The sequence below is a fragment of the Pan troglodytes genome, chromosome 7, assembly GCF_028858775.2.
Source record: "Pan troglodytes isolate AG18354 chromosome 7, NHGRI_mPanTro3-v2.0_pri, whole genome shotgun sequence".
Taxonomy (NCBI): Eukaryota; Metazoa; Chordata; class Mammalia; order Primates; family Hominidae; genus Pan; species Pan troglodytes.
In genome coordinates, this window is record NC_072405.2 from 76,637,668 (window position 1) to 76,659,203 (window position 21,536).

At 39.2% G+C, this 21,536-nt stretch overlaps 1 protein-coding gene across 7 annotated transcripts in view; it reads left to right on the forward strand.

Annotated features, from left to right (window-relative positions):
* PREX2 (phosphatidylinositol-3,4,5-trisphosphate dependent Rac exchange factor 2) overlaps positions 1-21,536 on the forward strand; it is a 284,958-nt gene that overhangs the window by 27,335 nt on the left and 236,087 nt on the right. Inside the window, exon 1 of one of the 7 annotated variants that reach the window (XM_016959543.4) lies at positions 1,436-1,497. The exons of the other annotated variants lie outside the window; for them this stretch is intronic. Within the exon in view, the coding sequence (XP_016815032.1) occupies positions 1,492-1,497 (6 nt within the window). The 5' untranslated portion in view covers positions 1,436-1,491. Of the gene's footprint in view, positions 1-1,435; positions 1,498-21,536 lie in introns of those variants that run through there. 7 annotated transcript variants of the gene reach the window in all.

Consider the following 21,536-nt stretch of genomic DNA (forward strand, 5'->3'; position numbering starts at 1 on the left):
TTACATTTTCTTCACATCTAATCAACTTGAGGAATTTCCATTTTTGTTGCTTTTTTGGTGTATCACTGGGGCTATTTACTTTAAAAATCGCAATGAAAAAACTGTTCCAAATAAGCCAGGTCTGATTATTTTCAATCCCAGCACACTTACTTAAATACCAATATCATATGGAAAAGTTTGACTCCAAAATACCAGACTCTTTTTTTCTCTTTTTTGGTAAAGTGTAGCTCTTGGACAAAAATAAATGACATGGAAATTCAAATTAATGTCAGATGGTTTTATGGTTTGTGGTTTGTGTTTGTGGTTGTTAACTCTGTAGAATCAGGACATATAAAAGATTAAAGAGTCTTTCAGCTACTAAGCTTAAAATATGTATGTTTACAAACAAATGCCATACACTTTCTATCTTGATTTATCCTTACTTCTTTAGTTACTAGCATGCTTTTAAAAAAAATACTATGATGTCTTTTACATCTTCCCATTCATTTATTTATGCAGTAAATATTTATTGAGTGTTTTCCGTGGAGCAGATACTACTCTGAGTACCTCAAGTTTCATAGACCTAACTCTTCCCTGGAGGAGATCATGGTCTACTGCAATACCAGACATGTAGACAGACACTTACAATATGCCATCTCATAGACAGACAAGCAAACTAGGTTCAGAGCAACTCCTTCTGCTTAGGGGAGTCCAGGAAGTTTTATAGCATAGATAAAACTTGAATTGAGACTTGAAAGAAGTATAGGAATTTGAGCAAAGAGGTGAAAAATGTTTTCTATGCAAAAGAGTAGCATGATACAAAGGCACAGAGCTGAGAAAGGTTTGGCATATTCAGAAATCAGTGGCAAGTTCCCTTTGCTCAGAACTTAGGGCATGTTGGGTAAAGAGGAGAGGGGAAGAGTGGGGATGAAGTAGGTTACCATTTTCACTGTGAGAAACTAAGAGCCTAGCCTTCCCCCAGGGTCTCCACTCTACTTTTTAACTTGGAATATTGCAGTAACCTGGGACTGGTAACCCTTTGTGGAATTGATAGGAGTTGAAGAAAAGGTAGACTTTTGAGCAGCACAAAGAATAGGATTGGATGTTCCAAAAATAAACAAAAAGGATATGCAAAATGGAGGGGGAAGGGCCGGCAACATGTTCTCAGAACAAAAAGTAGTTCAGTTGGCCATTCCTAAAGGAGAGAAGCTACAGTTTAAGTGGGAACAGTGTTTGGAGGGAACCTCCATTAGAGTACTGCAGAACATTGCTGATATGGTTTGGCTGTGCCTCCACCCAAATATCATCTTGAATTGTCATAATTCCCATGTGTCAAGGGTGGGACCAAGTGGAGATAATTGAATCATGGGGGTGGTTCCCCCATACTGTTCTCGTGATAGTGAGTGAGCTCTCACTAGATCTGATGGTTTATAAGGGGCTTCCCGCTTCGTTTCAGTCTGAATTTCTTGCTGCTGCTATGTGAAGAAGGACCTGTTTGCTTTGCCTTCTGCCATGATCGTAAGTTTCCTGAGGCCTCCTCAGCCATGCTGAACTGTGAGTCAGTTAAGCCTGTTTCCTTTATAAATTACCCAGTCTTGGGTATTTCTTCATAGCAGTGTGAGAATGGACTAATACAGCTGCGCGTGGCTTTCTTCATCACTTTGTCCATTCAACAACCTGGTATAAGTAATCTAGAGGGCAATTGGATGGAATAGCAGCAAATGTGGTAAATAACAGGAGCAAACAACATAATTATTTTTGATAGGAAGTGTAATAGCCTGAAAATAGGAAAGTACAATTTAAAGCATAAATACAGTGTCCTATAGTTCACAGTTATTGGGAAAAAGATGTTGGGTATTTCCAACAAATGCCTAACATAAGGGAACAGCCTTATGACATTGATAAAAGAAGCGAATGTCTTGTCAGGAAGACCTGGATAAAGGAGGGTGATAGCACTGCTCCACACTCTGTCAAGGGATTGCAATTTGTTCTGGATGCCATCTTTTAAAAGAGACAGTTACAGAGAAAAGAATGGCCAGAGGAAGGAAACCAATGTAGTGGAAGTCTGAGAACAATATTGCAGGCAAAACAGGTAATGAAACAGGCTATTTACCCTCTAATTGAGTAAAGGAGACATCACAGTTGTTGAGAGCAAGAGGGGAGACAATAACCGTTAGATAGAAGTCCAGGGAGGTAGGTTTAACTCTGTGATGAGATGATCCTTCTAATGCTTTTCCTTGTGAACAGGAAACTAAACAAGACCAAATAAAATGTCTAAGTGACAAGTTCGCTGTGTAACTGGGAGTGTTTCAGCTAAGGGTGGTGCTACCTTGTTAGGGATACCGTGAGCTGTCAGAGTTTTACTTCAATGAACTTTAACACCACTAGAAGACATCTGAGTGTAAAATACAGATACTCTTGATATCCTTAAAATATGTATTAATCAGGCAGCCTGAGCTGCATGCACTTAGGAGCCCTGAAGCCAGTGAGCCCTTGGCATGAGGTAAGAACTATGTGCTGTGAGGTTTTCTTAGTGGTTTTACTACTGGGAAGTGACTTGGTTGCTCAATTGAGAGGCTTCCATAAGAATCGCAGCTACCAGGGATTGAGTGCTTGTTAGTGCCTGATGCTCAGCTGTGTGCTCTATACACTCTATCTGGTTTAATCATCACAACAGACTTGGATAGTTGGATTGTTTTAATCCCCTGTCTCCTTTTACCAGTGAACAAGTAGAAGTTAAATAACTTGAGTCCAGCTGCAACATTTTCTAGCTGTGTGACCTCAGGAAAGTTATGTAATAGCTTTGTCCCAATTTCCTGATTTAAAAGTGTGGATAGCCTCTGCATGCGGTGGCTCACACCTGTAATCTCAACACTTTGGGAGGCAGGAGGATCACTGAGGCCAGGAGTTTGAGAGCAGCTTGTGCAACATGGTGAGACCCTGTCTCTATAAAAATTTAAAAAAAGCTGGTATAGTGGTGTGTGCCTATAGTCCCAGCTACTTGGGATGCTGAAGTGGGAGGACAGCTTGAGCCCAGGAGGTTGAGACTGCAGTGAGCTGTGATCCATGCCATTGCACTCCAGCCTGGGCAACAGAGCAAGACCCTGTCTCTAAAAAAAAATTAAAAGTGTGGAAAATAATAATGCCTGCCATGCTGTTTGCAATTGTAATACCTGGATTCCCCCTCAGGTAGTAAGGGATGGGAGGGAATTTGACCACTAATAAAAGATACATTGACATGTATTAGAATTGTCATTGTTTACGGGTAAAATATTTTAAAAATATATGTATTTCATTTGGGAATTTGGTAGAGAGCCTAATGAGAGCTGCTGATCACTTGCGCAGATGTATTTTTATGTATAAGAACAGCTGATAGTATTTTGCCTTTATATTTCCTTCTTTATGCATACAGCCTCTCAAAGCCAATCTAAAATGCTGCCTAGTTTATAAAACTTTTTCTGACCCTCAAGATGGAATGGGGTTACAGTTTCTTTTAAACCGTCATAGAATATTATGACTTGTCTATGACATTAATGATTTCCCGCCTTAACATTATATTTACTTGTTCAATTGTCTGACCCTCTCCAATAGACCTCATGCTCAGTTCTGGCATGGCCTTTAGCATCTTCTTTGTAGTATGTCTTGGAATACCTCAATTTCGGTACGCAGGTCCTCAAATCTTTATTTGATTGAGTTGAACCACATTGTTAAGCTTTAGTTTTTATCTCTTTTTCCTGATTCCTTTACACAATATTGAAAGACATTGGCAGAACATTTACTTTATATGGGCCATAGTGGTGGTGGTATTTTTTTAAGCAGATATGCTAATTTCTAAAATTTTAAGTTTGTGTGCTTCCTCAAAAGCGAACATTACTGTGATGAAAACACATTTTGAACCTTTGTTTGGTATCTGCATACTGATGATGGTGGATCAATGGTGAAAGAAACAAACTATGTTTTACCTTGGCCCTGCCCCACAAGGCATTCATGAAAAGAGATTAAATGCCCCCTCCAGCTGACCCAGCTCCACGGACCTGCAGATGCAGGTTCTTCCCTGCATTGCCCAGCTGTGCTGGCTGAGTGATGTTCGAATATGTAAGCACTTTTTCATTTCCTTCATCTCTCCATCCTCCTGTCACTTAGTTTTTATGCTAAGATTCTCACCTGAGTTATCAGAATAGCCTCCTAATTGAGGTTCCTGCCTCCATTCATTCTTGACTCAGATAAGTTCCCAACTCTGCCATGATAGTGAACTTCCTATATAGTTCAGTCACCCACAATGGCCACAGGGCAAGTTCCAAGCAGTTAAGCTGCCCATGAGGGCCTCCAGGATCCCAAATTTCCAGCAGTATCCTCTTCCTGCCCTCTTCCTTCTGCCAGACTTCATGAAATTTTTGCTCCAGAATTGAGCATTTAGTTTTCTTCATTTATTTACCACTCTTTGATTCTCCATTAGCTATTGTTATTATTGAGTGCTTCCTTAGTAGTGATTAGGGTTGTGAGCTCTTCGTGAGCTCTGGGTCCACATGGCTGGGATCAAAGCTGTGTGATCCTAGAAGTTCTTAATCTCTGTCTCCTTCCATTTTCACATCTGTAAGATGGGGATGATATTGGTCCCAGCATCATAGGGTTGCTGTGAAGATTGAGGTGATACCTGTAAAGAGCATAGGACAGTGCCTGGCACATAGTAGTGCACATCAATCTAATGCCGTGCTTGGTACTGCTCTGGGAATTTGTATTCTCATGCCTCTGATCCTGCTATTCTCCCTATGTTGAGTGTTCCCCCCATTTCCTCCCCAACTTGAATTTCTGTCCATTCTTTAGAATCGTTCTAAGGTGTCAGCTTCTTAGTAAAGCTTTTCCATATCACCCTTTCCACCTTCAGAAAGAACTGATCACTCCATCTTCTCTTCTACTTCTGAACCTTGAAAATAAATATTTGTGCAGCACACTTTCATGCAAGTATTCATATACACATCCGTGTCCCCTACTGGATCATGAACTCATTAAGAATGAAGAGTATGATTTATTCAACATTGATTTCTTAGAAGCTAGCTCAGTGCCTGGCACATAGTATTCAATAAATAATTGTTGAACTGTGCTTTTTGAATTGAACAGGAAAGCACTTTATCACTTAATGTTTTAGGCATGAAATCCAGAGCATGTTATTGCGGCGTCATGGTGATGTGCATACATACATGCATGTGTATGTATGTGTCTGTGGTTTGATTAGTACATGCCTGATTAAGGAAAATAATTACTGTGAGTTGTTCATTTATTTAACTACTTCTGGTAGTTTATAAGAAAGGAATTTCTTCAACTTCCTAGGTAGAAATGCAAGCCAGGACTTGTGGCGATTCAGTGCCAAAGATCTGTTACTGTTAGCCTGGAAGACTGCAGGTCTGCCGGTTCCAGCTGTGCTTTAATAAACAGGAGCTCAAACACTTCATGATGGGAAGTACAGCTGAGGACTCTCGAATGCACAAGCTGATCATGCTGAATGCTTTTCTGGGTCATGTTCATTTCATAAAAACAGCCAATTCCCAGCCTTCCCAGAAGAGGAAATGCTGAAGGTCCTAGCTGCGATGTGGGGTGAGGAGGAAACCAGGACGGAGAGGGAGAGGGGGCCTCACCACCTTCCCTTTCCTTGGCAAGGAAGCCAGCCCAGGCACCCAGCCCAGTCGCACGGGTCCCTGTTAGGACTTTGGGCTGTGCTTAAGTACACAAGTTTTTTTTTTTTTTTCTTGCCTTTTGTAGCGACCACGTTGTTCCAGTGACCAGAGCAACATGACATAGAAGGAGAGAAAACATACCAAGTTCTTGCCAGTTGCTAGGCAGAGAAAAACGCTTTTGGATGTTTGAAGTATGCTTCCTATGTTGATTTCCTAACCATGACTTGTTTTGAAAGCCAAACACAATAGCATCGTGAATACTCATCAGCATTTGGTAGGCTTTGCTGCCAACCTAATTAACAGATTTCAATTTAGAGGGATGAGAATAAAGGGGATGCTTTTGGTAAAGAAGTAGCTTCGTGGGAAATTTGATTTTTCTCTAAGGATTGTTTCTTCTAATTTTTTTGATATAATGTAATATTTAATTTCAATGACCATATTTGTCTTAATTTTAACACAAGCAGTTTTTAGATTATACTTAACATTGATGCTAATATAGTTGCAGTGGATTTTACCCAAGTTTTCTTTTTAAAAACCTAATGAAATATGGAAAAGGTAGTTCTCTTTGGTCTAAATGTCAATATTAGAGCTGTGAGTGTGATGATTTACTGTGCACTTAATTTTTCTTATTGTCGGAGATAGGAAAATGATCACTTCTTCTGGGACACCAAGCTCTCATTGTTAAGTAGGGCAGCTGGTGAATCCTGAACTCCGAGGCAGAGACTCCCCAGGAGGGCTGCTGAGTACAGTAGGCTGTAAGGGAACTAAGAAGGATACTCTTCCCTGCATGGCCAAACACAGTTGCAGAGGACAGTTTCAGGGTGATGTTGGGCAGGCCATTGGGCTTGGCTGGTCCTAGGGGCAACTGTTTCCCTGTGGGCGATGGGGCTGCTCCATCCATGCAAGCGACCTGTGTTCCCCACCAGAGCTATCCAGAGTGGTGTCCCTTTAATTCTATTATCAGACCATGTGGTTTCTAGCAGGGAACATAGATCTAATTGAAGCTTTAAGGAAACTTTATGAATAGGAAGCCACACATAGTTGTAGAAAGATCTCAGGCCAGCTGTCACTTGGGAGATGGAAGTTCAAGGTTAATTTCACTTGACTGGCAAAAGCGTTTTGAGAGAAAAGTTGGTTTTCATAATCTTTCTTTTGGTTGGAGACAGGAAAAATGGGGGGAAAATTAATATGCCTCTCTACTATCTCTTTTGGGATAACCAGGTTATATTGATGAAAATGATTTTATGTACAAGGCACAGTATGTATATATAAATTCTTCTAATCTCCACCATAATCCCAGAGAGTAGGCACTCTTATAGATGGGGAACTCAGGTACAGAGAAATTAGAGAAATTCCCAGAATCACCCAGCTCGGAAGTAGCAGAGCTTGGATTTGAACTGAAGAAGTCTTGTGATGGAGTTCCTGCTCTTGGCCAGTACACTACATTGCCTGGGCATGCCGGGAGCGTAGGGCTGCTCCATCCATGCAGGCATCCTGTCTACAGGCATCCTGTCTGCAGGTGGCTTGACTACAGGTGGCTTGTCTACGTGCAAATGACGTGCTTGCTTGCTACATGTAGACAGCTTAGCTGGATTGGCCTCTGAGTCCTCTGTAACACTTTCATGGAGATTTATCTCATTCGGTTTAAGTCATAGATTTACATGTGTATCACTTCCATCATATAGTGAACTTCTAATGGCAGGGGCTTGATTATAAGTTGCTGGCACCCAGCATGGTGCCTTTCTTTCAAGAACCTTATGGAGTTGAAGAACACAGTGCCAACAACCTGGGGCAGAGAGTAACAGTAAGGCCAAGAGCTTCAAGTGATCTCTAGGACTCTTTTTGGCTCTCGTCAGTACTAATAGAGATAATGTCTTGTGTTGCCATTTGGAATTCACGAAAACCAAACTTAAAGATGTTTTAAAAAAGAACATCACTGGCCAGGCATGGTGGCTCACAGCTGTAATCCTAGCACTTCGGGAGACTGAGGTGGGTGGATCATGAGGTCAAGAGATCGAGACCATGGTGAAACCCTGTCTGTACTAAAAATACAAAAAATTAGCCGGGCGTGGTGGCAGGTGCCTGTAGTCCCAGCTACTTGGGAGGCTGAGGCAGGAGAATGGTGTGAACCTGGGAGGCGGAGCTTGCAGTGAGCAGAGATCACGCCACTGCACTCCAGCCTGGGCGACAGAGTGAGACTCCATCTCAAAAAAAAAAAAAAAAAAAAAAAGAACACCACTAATTTCTGATGTATTTCTTTGCTCCTTTTTCAAGTCATTGTTTTCATTTTTTTGGAGCTATCTAAGACCAGTCAACTCTTTTTTAAAGTTAATCTAGCAAGGAATTTGGCTATCAATGCTAAATAAATCAATTCAGAACCACTATTTGCACCATAAAGCTTAATTCTTTTTCTTTGTACTGTCTGGGCACCTTTAGAATAATTCTTATTCCTCTTCAATCGGCTGGATTTCTGCACAGGTCCAGGGATTGTCTTTCTGTGGGGAGAGTGATGTGCATTGGGGCAAAATTTCAGTTACCAAGTGTGTCCAGCATGAAGTTGCAGCTGGCATTGAAAGGCATCCACCATTCCTCGCCAGGTACATTTCAGATTCATCTCCTACCTTGCTCCCCCATGTCCCCATCACGTGCGCTGGACTGATCATCTGTCCTCACACATATCTGGTAGCTTCTGCCTCTGGATCTGGCCTCAAGTGGTTCCCTTTGCTAGAAGCGCCTTTTCCCCTGCGACCTCGCCTGCCTGCTGAAGCCGTTCTCGGTCTGTAATGCTCACACTCCATCTTCTCTAAGCATCTGTCTAGGATACCCTCCAGTTCCATTTAATATCTCCCTTCTCTGTGCTCTGTAAATTCCCATTTCTAGACTGTCACTTGCTAAGACAAGCCCCACATCAGGTATTTGTGAATGTGTCTGTCTTCCTCAGGAATTGTGGAAGCCAGGGAGTGTGTGTGTGTGTGTGTGTGTGTGTGAACACACATGCAATACACGCAGTGTCTTTGCTGTACCCATAGGTAGAATAGCAGGTATGCAAAGATAGTTTTTCAGTGTGAATAACCCCTTTCATTTTTGTTCCCTCGCAAAATGAATGCCTCATCCTTGTACCATAGAAAATATCTGAACACCTCTACCTTCTAGTCATAGACTTTTGGATTGCCTCTCTTCCTATTCTTTTAGTTTTTAAAATCTGCCAGAGCCCACTGTTACCTTACTATCTGCCTCTCCTAAATTCTGGTCAGCCTCTTCCCTCACTCTGGCGTGGAACCAGGCTTAGAACAGTAGAATTGATGGTGGTAAGAAGTTGAGTGTGACTGCACACCACGGCTGAAGCTCTCCTGAAACCTTTATGAACTGGACTTTGAAACCAATTTCTCTAACCAAAGTCCCTATTGCTCCCTGAGTCAGGTGAGCTCTGCCATGTGCCTGGCACAATGCATCCATCACTTTACTTAGTCCTCCTCACAGTCCTCACCGGAGATGAACGAAAGTACCATTGTTCACAGGGAAGCCAGGCATCCACCGAGGTCCTACAACTGAGAGTCCCATGGCTGAGCCCCTGATGGAAGCTCAGGTCTACCTGACTCTTCTCTTTCATAATAGAACACTGGCTCCTGAATGCCTGAAATGGACACAGGAGACTTTTCCCATCTTCTCTGTTTCCCAAGGCGGTGCCCGCTGCTCACTTTCACCTTGCAGGCCCCCACCCTACCTGTGGAGTCTTGGGCGTAAGTTAGGGGCCTTCTCCTTGACCAGCTCAGCCTTTTGTGAGAAAGTTGGGAAGCTCCCAGAAGCTTGACAGGTCACGTGTACATGACAAGAAGGTGGTGGGGAAGGTGACAAGGTGGAGAGAGCCTGTGCCGCACCCCATGGACTGTGAGACTCAGCTCCAGCCAACTATCGCCAAGAGGCAGCATGGCCGTAGTGATCCTAGAACACCTGATTTTCCAGAATAAGTTGGAATTCTATATTTTCATCAGAGTTTTCTAAATGTTTTTAAAAGCAAACCAAGCACGTGTATTGGCCAGATTCACAGGCCACTGTTTTGTGACCTCTGCCTGGGGACATGAGTACCTGCTGTCACTTTGCTCATTGTGTCTGTCTGCCCTGGAGCCATCTGAGTATGTGACCCCCAGTTTAGGAGAAGGAGAGAAAAATTAATGAGGAATGGATGTGAAAAAAAAGATAGGAAAAGAAAGCTAATATTTAATAGAAAAGAGTGATGCTAAAATAAGTAGAAAAAGTTCCAAATTTACATTTAAATACAAAAGACATAATTTAGTGACTAGAAAGAATAATAGATTTCCTTATAATAGTTTTTTCAAATTAAATAGTTCTTTTTTTCTACCTAAATTTTGCTTAAGAATGATTTTAAATGTATTATTAAAACTTCTAAATCTTAACTATTCTAAGAATTTAAAATTTTCAGATCTGGTTAAATGAAATATTAGATTACTAAATAATAATACCATTTATCTTCTCAACATTGAATGAATGACTTGTGTTTTTGTTACTTTGTCATTCTTGATACATTACTATAATTTGATAAGTATTTGAACTGTTTAGCCAGATTAGCAGAGATTCCATATATGTAGTGTTTTTAAATAATGTTTCTCTATACTTATACAAAACTATTGATGATTTTGCCACTTTAAGTAGAAAGTTTATGACTTTACCTTAGCGATTTAAAGTTGTCTCAGTATTACGTAAAAATAGCTTTGTTATTCTTTAATTATTCAATGTGTTATTGCTAAATTCAGTGACCTTCTGAAGACTCAAAATTATCCTCTAGGCTGTGGAAGTGTATCTAAATAAGCATTTAAAATAACCTGTCTAGAGACACACTTGAAGAAATGTCACATTTCTGTAAACAATTGTCTCCATATGTTTCTAAATATGCGGCTGATAGATTCAAAATGCAGGCATGTTTACAAACAAAATATTTTCTGCTAGATGGACCAATAATTTCTGAGTTTTAAGGCTTTGTAAACTGCTCATCTGTAAAAATGTAAACCTCTGGAGTGAATCTTTTTTTTTTCAAGACAGTCTCGCTGTGTTGCTCAGGCTGGAGTGCAGTGGCACCATCTTGGCTCACTGCACCCTCTCCCTCCTGGGTTAAAGAGAGTCTTGTGCCTCAGCCTCCCAAGTAGCTGGGATTACAGGCATGCACCACCACACCCAGCTAATTTTTGTACTTTTAGTAGAAATGGGGTTTCACCATGTGGCCCAGGCTGGTCTTGAACTCCTGCCCTCAAGTGATCTGCCCATCTTGGCCTCCCAAAGTGCTGAGATTACAAGTGTGAGCCACTGCACCAGGCCTGGAGTGAATCTTAAGAGTCCTGGTGTTGCTGGATATGGGTGATGCTGTCTGTGCCATAGGTCAGTGGCTCTCAAGCCTGTCTGTGTATTAGAATCACCATGGGAGATTAAAAAAAAAAAGAACTTAGGTCAACACCAATGGATTCTGATTTACATGGTCTTGGATAGGGCCTGGGAATCATTTTGCCTTTTAAAAACGTGCTCCCAGGTGGTTTTATTTTTTAATTTTTAATTTTTTTTGAGTCTGATTCTTGCTCTGTCACTCAGGCTGGAATGCAGTGGCATGATCTCAGCTCACTGCAACCTCTGCCTCCTGGGTTCAAGCAATTCTCCTGCCTCAGCCTCCCGAGTAACTGAGATTACAGGTGCCCGCCACCATGCCAGGTGGTATTTTATAGTATTTTTAGTAGAAATAGGGTTTCACCAAATTAGCCAGGCTGGTCTCAAACTCTTGACCTCAGGTGATCTGCCCACCTCAGTCTCCTAAAGTGCTGATTACAGGCGTGAGCCACCGTGCCCGGCCTCCCAGGTGGTTTTAATGTGCCGCCAGGGATAAGACCCATAATTAGCCTTAAAGGAGAATGTTAGGCATTAGTGATACAGTGTCAGTTTCAGCACTAAGCTCACCTCACCCAAGATCCCCAGCAGCCTACCTAGATCATGCTACTGGGCCCTTGGGCCATCCACTTGATTTGAGAGCTTCCCAGAGGTCACAGCTCTATACACACAATGCCATGGAGGGATTCTGAGCTAACCCGATTTGTGTGTGTCGGTGAGTTTTCATTAATCATAGTAATATTTATGGAGGCACTGGGCTATATGCTTGATTTTAGAATCATGTTTAATTCTCCCTGAAACCCCACAAACTAGTTATTATACTTTTATTAGGAGAAAACAAAAGAGCAGTAAGAAGAAGGAAAGAATACACCCAAGCTCATGCAACTCTTAAGTAAGTGGTAGAATTTAAACCCAAGCACTCAGACTCCAGAGTTCATATGCTTCATCTTCATACCTGGAGGTTCAAATAAAACACTCATGGGGCAAGGTAGAGAGCAAAAATGAGTACATTAGTCCATACACACATTGCTATAAGGAAATACCCAAGACTAGATAATTTATAAAGGAAAGAGGTTTAATTGGCTCACAGTTCAGCATAGCTAGGGAGGCCTCAGGAAACTTACAATCATGGCGGAAGGTAAAGTGGAAGCAAACACCTTCTTTACAAGGTGGGAGGAAGGAGAAGTGCCCAGCGAAGTGGGAAGAGCCGCGTATAAAATCATCAGATCTCATCAGAATTCGCTAACTATCATGAGAATAGCATGGGGGAAACCACCCCCATGATTCAATTACCTCCACCTGGTCTCTCCCTTGACACGTGGGGAGCATGAGGATTATGGGGATTACAATTCAAGACGAGATTTGGCTGGTGACACAAAGTCTAACCATATCAATGAGCAGAGCTGTTCAGGGGTAAACATTAGGGAGTGGTGATGACTGAGGAACACAGATGACCACTGACACTCAACTTTAGCCAATTGGTGCCAGCCAGGAATGTGGGCCCAGTACAGTCAGGATATTTGATGTTTCAAAAAATAACCTAATAAATCTATATTTTTAAACAGGAATCCTTCTCAATTTTTAAATCATAGAAGTCATTTAACCTTTATTACAAATTATACTATCTTCACTGTTTTTCATCCTTGTTCACGTGAGCTCTAGTCAGGACAGAGGTACTGAAAAGATAGCCCAAGCAACGCATTAAGTGCTGAAGAGGGAGCATGTAGATTCCCTCAGTGAAGGACTCTGGTCTTTCCCATGGACAGTCCTGTGTTGGCCTACACTTGCTCTTTGTCTAGTATATACCACTCTTCTGTGAAGCCAAAGCTAAGATATGAGTGCTGGAATGCCATATTGGTCTTAAGGTTCAATCAAGGATGTCTGCTTACTTTTCTTGCTATCTCTGTGGTTCTGGAAGGATATGGGTAGTATGATGTCATAGATTGACCATTTGTTAAGACACAACCCCCTAATCAACTTAACATTCTGGTTTTTCTCTATTTTCATGGATAAATGTCTAATTTGTATGTATTAATTAGTCTCAGTTGAGAAGTGTAATTAACATTTCTTTAGTATTTACTCATTCAACAAGCATTTAGGCTGAGAAGCATTTAAGAACTTAGAGAAATAGAGCATTTTATAATTCTATGGGATATTACTTAAAATCTGACTTGATCAGATATTGAACCTTTTAAAAAAAGTGAGACTAAGGAATTATAAGTGATTTTTAAGACACAGATTTCTCCTTTGATGTTCTAGTACAGCATACAGTGGTTTAGGCATTCTTAAACAGTGCAGTGTGTTGCAAGAAACATCATTGTCAATGGCACTATGACTGTAGGATCTGAATATCGGCACTGTGACTTAGAAGCAGCCAAAAGCTTAATTTCTATAGCCTCTGTAGCAACGGTGCAGATTCCTTTAGTTTGAGTTATTCATCTGAACATAATAGGAACTGTCTTCTTGTTAGAGGAACCAAACTTTGTTCTTTCAGAGGGCGTAGGGGGTCATAACTAGTACCCAACAAAAACAGGGAAAATGTAGTTAGTAATTTTTACGGAAAAACTTCAGCTGAACATAATTCAATGGGAAATTCTAAGATTATTAGAAATTGCAGTTTTTACTTAAAAATAGATATTTGAAGATTACGAACTGCTTATTTTATAACTTGAACCACTTGAAACTATCCTTGGCTTATGTTTGTAAGCAGATTTCAAAATGTTCTTATTTTTTAAATGAGGAAGAAATGGTTATTTTAAACGGCTGTAGATTTAGATGCATTTATAGGTGGTATTCTATTTTCTAAGAATTTGTGTCTGTTTCTTTTAAATATAAATAGTTTTCTCAAGTTAAAACCTTGCTTCAGTTGTATCATCTGACTATACTCACAGGATGTTTTATTAAACTGTGTCTCTTTTCCAGATAATAGCATCCATTTGGAAATCATAAGGTGACTAAAGAAGAAATGTCAAATTTGTAGTTATAATTCTAGTTTCTTTGAAAGAATACTACGTCTTGCAACTACTTTTAAAAATTTTACAGTATTACTTCAGTCTTTTTTTTTTTCTTTTTTTTTTTTTGAGACAGGGTCTCACTCTGTCGCCCAGACTGGAGTACAGTGGTGTGGTGTCAGCTCACCACAACCTCCGCCTCCCAGGCTCAAGCAATTCTCCTGCTTCAGCCTCCTAAGTAGCAGGGATTACAGGTGCCTGCTGCTACTGCCCAGCTAATTTTTGTATTTTTGGTAGAGATGGGGTTTCACCATGTTGGCCAGGCTGGTATCGAACTCCTAACCCTCAGGTGATCTACCTGCCTTGGCCTCCCAAAGTGCTGGGGTTACAGGCATGAGCCACAGCCCCTAGCCTTACAATATTACTTCAGTCCATTAACTATTTATTGAGTATTTTATCCAGGGCCAATCACCATGGGAATACCCACCACATATACATATTAAATGTCAAGCATTCTATCCAATACGTTCTATTGGCAATCTAATTAGGAAAAAAATATATGAACCAAAGGATTGGAAGAAATCTTCATAGAGAAAGTGGGCTTTGATCTAGGATTCGAAGGATAGGTTGAATGTTTGTAAACAGGCAGATGAAGTTCTCATCATTAATAACACTGATAATTGAAGAGAGAAGTGATTGGAGTCAATAATTGGAGCAACTATAGGAAGATAAATAGCTGAGAGATAATATTTTAAAAAGTAAATTCTGCAGGAATGATGCATAATAATTATATGTAACTTTAAAATGATTGTTACCTGTCTACTGTTATCTGGTCCTAGGAGATTCCATTGGTTAAAGCACACGTCTAATGGAAGCCAGGCTATGTTTTGTTCCAGTCCAAGGTCATAGGCTAAACTTAATTCTCAGAAACGTGTCCCACTGGTCATCAGCTGGTGGGCTGGCTGAGATCACAGCTAACGCTTAAGAAGAGACAGCTTATATTAGTCCAGCCCAAGAGTCACCTTGTTTGCGTTTGACAGGCATTTCACACTGGCATGGACAGTATAACAAAACCTCAGTTGGAATCACCTTAATATTGTATTGTTACTGTGTATTCTAACTTTGGGGATAGAGAAGAGAAGACGGGGATTCTTTCAATGATTGCAGCCTTTTGATGTCAACTGTTTTGTTAAATCTTAAATAGATTCCTTGTACTTGAAGACAATGATATAGCTGCTGATTTATTCTCCCATAATAATAAACAATGTTGGAAAAAAATGAATTCATAAAAGAACAGTGGAGAAAAGAAAGTTATATCCTAAGAATTAAACAGGCCTTGTTAAGCATCTATATAATATGTAATGAATCTAGTCCTTTGCTAGATTCCATGGGAGAATCAGAGAAACATATTTGACCTGGTCTTCAAGAATTTTATCAACAACCAGCTTTCCTGACTAAATTTTCAGAATGACTTCACCATGAGGTCCAGGCAATGAGTTAACACATATTTATTGACCTAGTGCTGTATGCCAGGAAGTGTAAAATCCAGGGGAAATATGAAATCCAAGAAATATACTTGGAGAGGAGGCAGGGGTTAGATCCTATAAGACATTTTATGCTAAGGAGTTCTACATGGTTTTAGTATAATTCAGGACGTTTATATTTCTATTCTAAAACCAAATTTTAAGCATTTTTAGGAGAGAAGTTCTATTTCCTTTTATTCTTTTCTTTCCTATTTTCTTTTTCTCTCTTCCACAGTATTGTTCTCTACTTTCCTTTTCTTTTGTAAGACTACATGGTGTACCTTTATATTCACTGCCCTTCATACATACTGGTAAATAATAACTGTTCTATTAATAATGAAAGTATACGTTTTAGAGTTATTGTAAAGCCACATAATAGAATCACTTGAGTTTTCATGATTACATTTTTTGTGATAATAGCATTTTCTTATATCTTTTTATTACTGGTTTTAATTTTTTATTTTCACTAGTATGTTGTCACAAACAACATATGATATCAATCCCATCCCTGTTTTGAAGATAAGTGATGGGCACTTTAACTTACTTTTAAATTATCATTTGTAGTCCTAAATAAAGCCAGATATATGTACTTGATTATGTAATGCTGTAATTTGAAAATAGTTTTCTTTGCCCAACAGAGAGACAGAATTAGTTCATCCTTTTAGCGTACTTCATTAATCAAGATACCACACCATGTTGAACTTATTTATTTTGAAAAAACTATATTTACGTTGAAAACTTTCATATTGTCAACGTGAGTGAAAAACTATTGAGTTGTTTCATCAGCTATGTAAATATTTACTTCATCATTTTTAACTGAAAATACATCTTAATGGATGGTATTTATGGGAAGCATTGATATGCTCGTTGTGTTTATAGCTCCTAATGAGAACGTAATTTGTTTATCCATTCACTACTTGATAGTCATTTAGGTTGTTTCCAATTTGTATCTATTATGAATGAAGTGGCCATGAATGTTCCAACATGAATCTTTGGGTTGACATATGTTTCCATTTTTCTTGGTCAAATTCCAAGGTTTGGGATAGTTGGGTCATATGGCAAATGTATGTTTAACTTTATGAGAAACTATTTTTCAAAGTAGCTGTGCTTGCAATTTTACATTCTCTTCAGCAATGCATAAGGGTTCCAGCTGTTTCATAGCCTCACCAATACTTATAAATTATGAATTTATAATTTTAGTTCATGATATTTAGTTAATAGTATTTTATTCTAATTTTAATTTGTATTTTCCTGATAACTAAAGATCTAAGTACCCTTTTATGTACTAATGGACATTTCTTTATCTCTGTTATATCCAAGTTTTTACCCATTTGAAAATATTGGGTAGTTTTTCTTTTTTCAGTATTAATTTTTTATTTATTTTTTTGGAGACAGGGTCTTGCTCTGTCAGCCATACTGGAGTGCAGTGGTGTGATCACAGCTCACTGCAGCCTCAACCTCCCAGGTTCAAATGATCTTCCTTCCTTTGCCTGCTGAGTAGCTGGGACTACAGTCATGCACCACCATGCCCGGCTAATTTTTTTTTTTTTTAAATAAATAGAGTCTCACTATGTTGCCCAAGTTGGTCTCAAATTCCTGGCCTCAAGTGATCCTCCTGCCTTGGCCCCTCAAAGTGCTGCTATTATAGGCATGAGCTACCACACCTGGCCTTTTAGTATTGTTTTATAGGTGTTCTTTATATATTCTACATAAGGGCCTTTTGTCAGGTGTATGTATTGTAGATATTGCTTCCCTGTCTTTGGCTCACCTATTAATTTCCTTAATTGTATTTTTGACGGGGACAAAAGTCTTCAATTTCGATAAAATCTATTTTACATTTTTTACTTTTATGGTTAGTATATCATTTTATCTTAAAAAATATTTGCCTCTCCCAAGATCATGATATAATTTTCTATCATTTCTTTCTAGAAGTTCTATATTTCTACCTTATACATGTAGGTCTATTGATAAAACTAGGATTAATTTTTCTGTAAGGAGTGAAATAGGAGTTGAGGTTTGTTTTATTTTCTCCATAGGGATGGATGGTTCTGGCAACATAGTTAAAATGATATTTCCTTCTCTGTTGAATTCAACTGGCATCTTATTAGTTTGGTGCAAAAGTAATTATGATTTTTGCCATTACTTTTGATGGCAAAAACTGCAGTCAACGTGAGTGAAAAACTATTGAGTTGTTTCATCAGATATGTAAATATTTACTTCATCATTTTTAACTGAAAATACATCTTAATGGGTGGTATTTATGGGAAGTATTGCTATGCCCATTGTGTTTATAGCTCCTAATGAGCTCCTAATTGTGGTTTTTGCCATTACTTTTGATGGGAAAAACTGCAATTACTTTTGCACCAACCTAATAGTAATAATTCAGTTAACCCTCATGTTTGAGTCTGTTTCTCTCTTCTTTTTTTTTTTTTTAGCTCTGCAGTAGTCCCCCCTTAACCATGGAGGAAACGTCCTAAGACCCCCAGCAGATTTCTGAAACTGCGGATAGTACTGAACCCTATATGCTGTTTCCCCCCCAACCCCGTGCATACATACTATGATTGTTTAGTTTATAAATTAGGTACAGTAGGAGACTAATAACAATAACTAAGAAAATAGAACAATTATACTAGGGATAAAGGGGGACTACTGTATTTGTCCATTTTATGCTCATTCTATTTGTTTTGATTACTGTACCTTTATAACAAGTCTTGAAATCAGGGAATATAAGTTGTCTAACTTTCCTTTTTTTCCCCCAAGATTGTTTTGCCCATTCTAAATCTTTTGTTTTTCTCTATAAAATTTAGAACCAGCTTGTTAGATTCTTCAAAAGAATGTAATACTGATATTTGATTGGGCTTGTGGTGAATCTATAGATCAATTTTGGAAAACTCAATATTTTTGAGATATCAGTTCTCAGTATTTTAAGATATCTTAATTGGTATCAGTTCTCAATATCTTAAAATATATATTGTCATAAAAAACATTTACTTCTCCCAAGATCATGATATATTTTTCTATCATTTCTTTCTGATATCTTAAAAATATTGAGCTCTTCAATCCATGAACGTGGTAGCTCTCCATTTAGATGCTATTATACATGATAATATTATTATTTTAAGATTTTTATCGTGGTATTTTTAAAAAGTTTTACCTTCTATTCATTTGTTCACCACTAGCTTCAAATGTTTGAATGAGGGAGCAGGACTTACCCTTCTGCTGGGCTTGGGATTGGAGTGCTGCTGAGGATCAGGAAATCTTTTTTATATTTTATAGCCTAGTTGTCAAACTGTGAGAGATCTCATTGGCTCTGCAGCTGTGTTGTTAACTTTTTGCATTGCTGAGGAGTTTTCTTAGTGCCTTAGTCCCATCCTGGCTTTCTACACTTCAGAAGTTCTCTTTCTATCCTGCCACCCTGAACCCTGGAAGGTCTCAGAAGGATGCCTCTAAGCTCCTCTGCCTGGCCTCCAGTTTTTAGTGGGTCCTGCCTTATAGTGGGGAAAGTTCTGTGTGCCCCATGGGGGACCTTTCTTATTTCTCCTGCCCTGTCCCCAACCTTCAGCGTGCTTTAGCACTTGGTGAAGGCTTACTGGCTGGTACATGTAAGCTTGGCTTATATCTAGGACTCTTTGGAATTCTAATTTCATATGCAGCCTCTATAAGTTCCTGAATCCAGGTATGTTGACTCATGCCTGTAATCCCAATACTTTGGGAGGCCAAGGCAGGAAGATCGCTTGAGGTGAGTTCAAGACCAGCCTGAGCAACATAGTGAGACAGTGTCTCTAGAAAAAAAACAAAAAATTAGCTAGGCACAGTGGTGCATACCTATAGTACTAAGTACTCAGGTGGTGACGAGGTGGGAGGGTTGCTTGAGCCCAGGAGTTCGAGGCTGCAGTGAGCTATGACCATGCCATTGTTCTCCAGCCTGGGTGACAGATTGAGACCCTGACTCTAAAACAAAAACAAACAAACAAAAATTTAAAATTCCTGAAAACTTTAGCTGATTTCTGTGTGCTCTGATCTATGGTGAATTCACACTCCTACTGCAGCTACTGCTGCAGGTTTGAGAAGAGCCATAGGTCCTTTTTCACTTATGAAGGGCTTGACACTTTCTGGAATTTATTTCCTTTAGGTTTCTTTGCATCATTAGCTTTCTGAAAGAGAGCGATTTTGTAACTTATGTAGCTTGTTCTGCTTGTTAGAGTGGGAGCAATGGTCTCTTGCAACTTTCTACATCTCAATTGAAATACATAAATTCTGGGTAAAGCCTTTAAAAATATTCACGTAAGATGCATGGAGGAAAAATCAGAGCTAAACTGAAGGAGATTGAGATACAAAAACCATTCAAAAGATCAACAAACCCAGTAGTTGGGTTTTTGAAAAAATTAGTAGGATAGATAGGCTGCTGGGTACACTAATAAAGAAGAAAAGAGAGAAGATTCAAAGAAACAGAATTAGAAACAACAGGATGTTACCTCTGACCTAGAGAAATACAAACAACCATCAAAGACTACTGTGAATGTGAACTAGAAAAACTAGAAGAGATGGATAAATTCTTGGACACACCCATTCTCCCAAGACTGAACCGTGAAGAAATCGATTCCCTAAACAGACCAATAATGAGCTCCAAAATTGAATCAGTAATAAATAGCCAACCAACCAACCAAAAAAAAAAAAAAAAAGCCCAGAACCAGACAGATTCATAGCCAAATTCTACTAGACATACAAAGAAGAGCTGGTAGCATTCTACTGAAACTATTCCAAAAAAATTGAGGAGGAGAGACTTTTACACAACTCATTCTATGAGGCCAGCATCATCCTAACAAAACCTGGCAGAGAGACAGCAAAAAAAGAAAACTTCAGGCCCATATTCTTGATGAACATTGATGCAAAAATCCTCAACAAAATACTTACAAACTGAATCCAGCAGTACATCAAAAAGCTTATCCACTATGATTAAGTAGGCTTTATCCCTAGGATGCAAGGTTGGTTCAACATATGCAAATCAATAAATGTGATTCATCACATAAAACAGAACTAAAGACCAAAACCACATGATTATCTCAATAGATTCAGAAAAGGCTTTTGATAAAATTCAAGACTGCTTCATGTTAAAAAACTCTCAATAAACTAAGTATTGAAGGAACATGCCTCAAAATAATAAAACCACCTGTGACAAACCCACAGCCAACATTATACTGAATGGGCAAAAGCTGGAAGCATTTGCCTTGAAAACTGGCACAAGACAAGGATGCCCTCTCTCACCACTCCTACTCAACATAGTATTGGAAGTCCTGGTCAGGGCAATTAGGCAAGAGAAATAGCAAGAGAGGAAGTCAAACTATCCCTATTTGCAGATGACATGATCCTATATCTATAAAAGCGTATCGTCTTAGCCCTGAAGCTCCTTAAGCGGATAAACAATTTTAGCAAAGTCTCAGAATACAAAATTAATGTGCAAAAATTGTTAACATTCCCATATATCAACAACAGTTAGGCGAGAGAGAGCCAAATCAGGAATGCAATTCCATTTGCAGTTGCCACAAAACAAACAAACGTAGGTATACACCTACCCAGGGAGTTGAAAGATCTCTACAATGGGAATTACAAACCACTGCTCAAAAAAATCAGAGATGACACAAACAAATGGAAAAACATTCCATGCTCATGGATAGGAAGAATCCATATCATTTAAATGTCCATACTGCCCAAAACAATTTACAAATTCAATGTTATTCCTTTTAAACTACCAATGATATTGTTCACAGAACTAGAAAAAATGATTTTAAAATTTACGTGGAACCAAAAACAAGCTTGAATAGCCAAGGCATTACTAAGCAAAAAGAACAAAGCTGGACGCATCACAGTTCCCAACCTCAAACTATATTACAGGGCTACAGTAATCAAAACAGTATGGTACTGGTACAAAAACAGACACATAGACCAATGGAACAGAATAAAGAGCCCAGAAATAAGGCCACATATGTATAACCATGTGATCATTGACAAAGATGACAAAAACA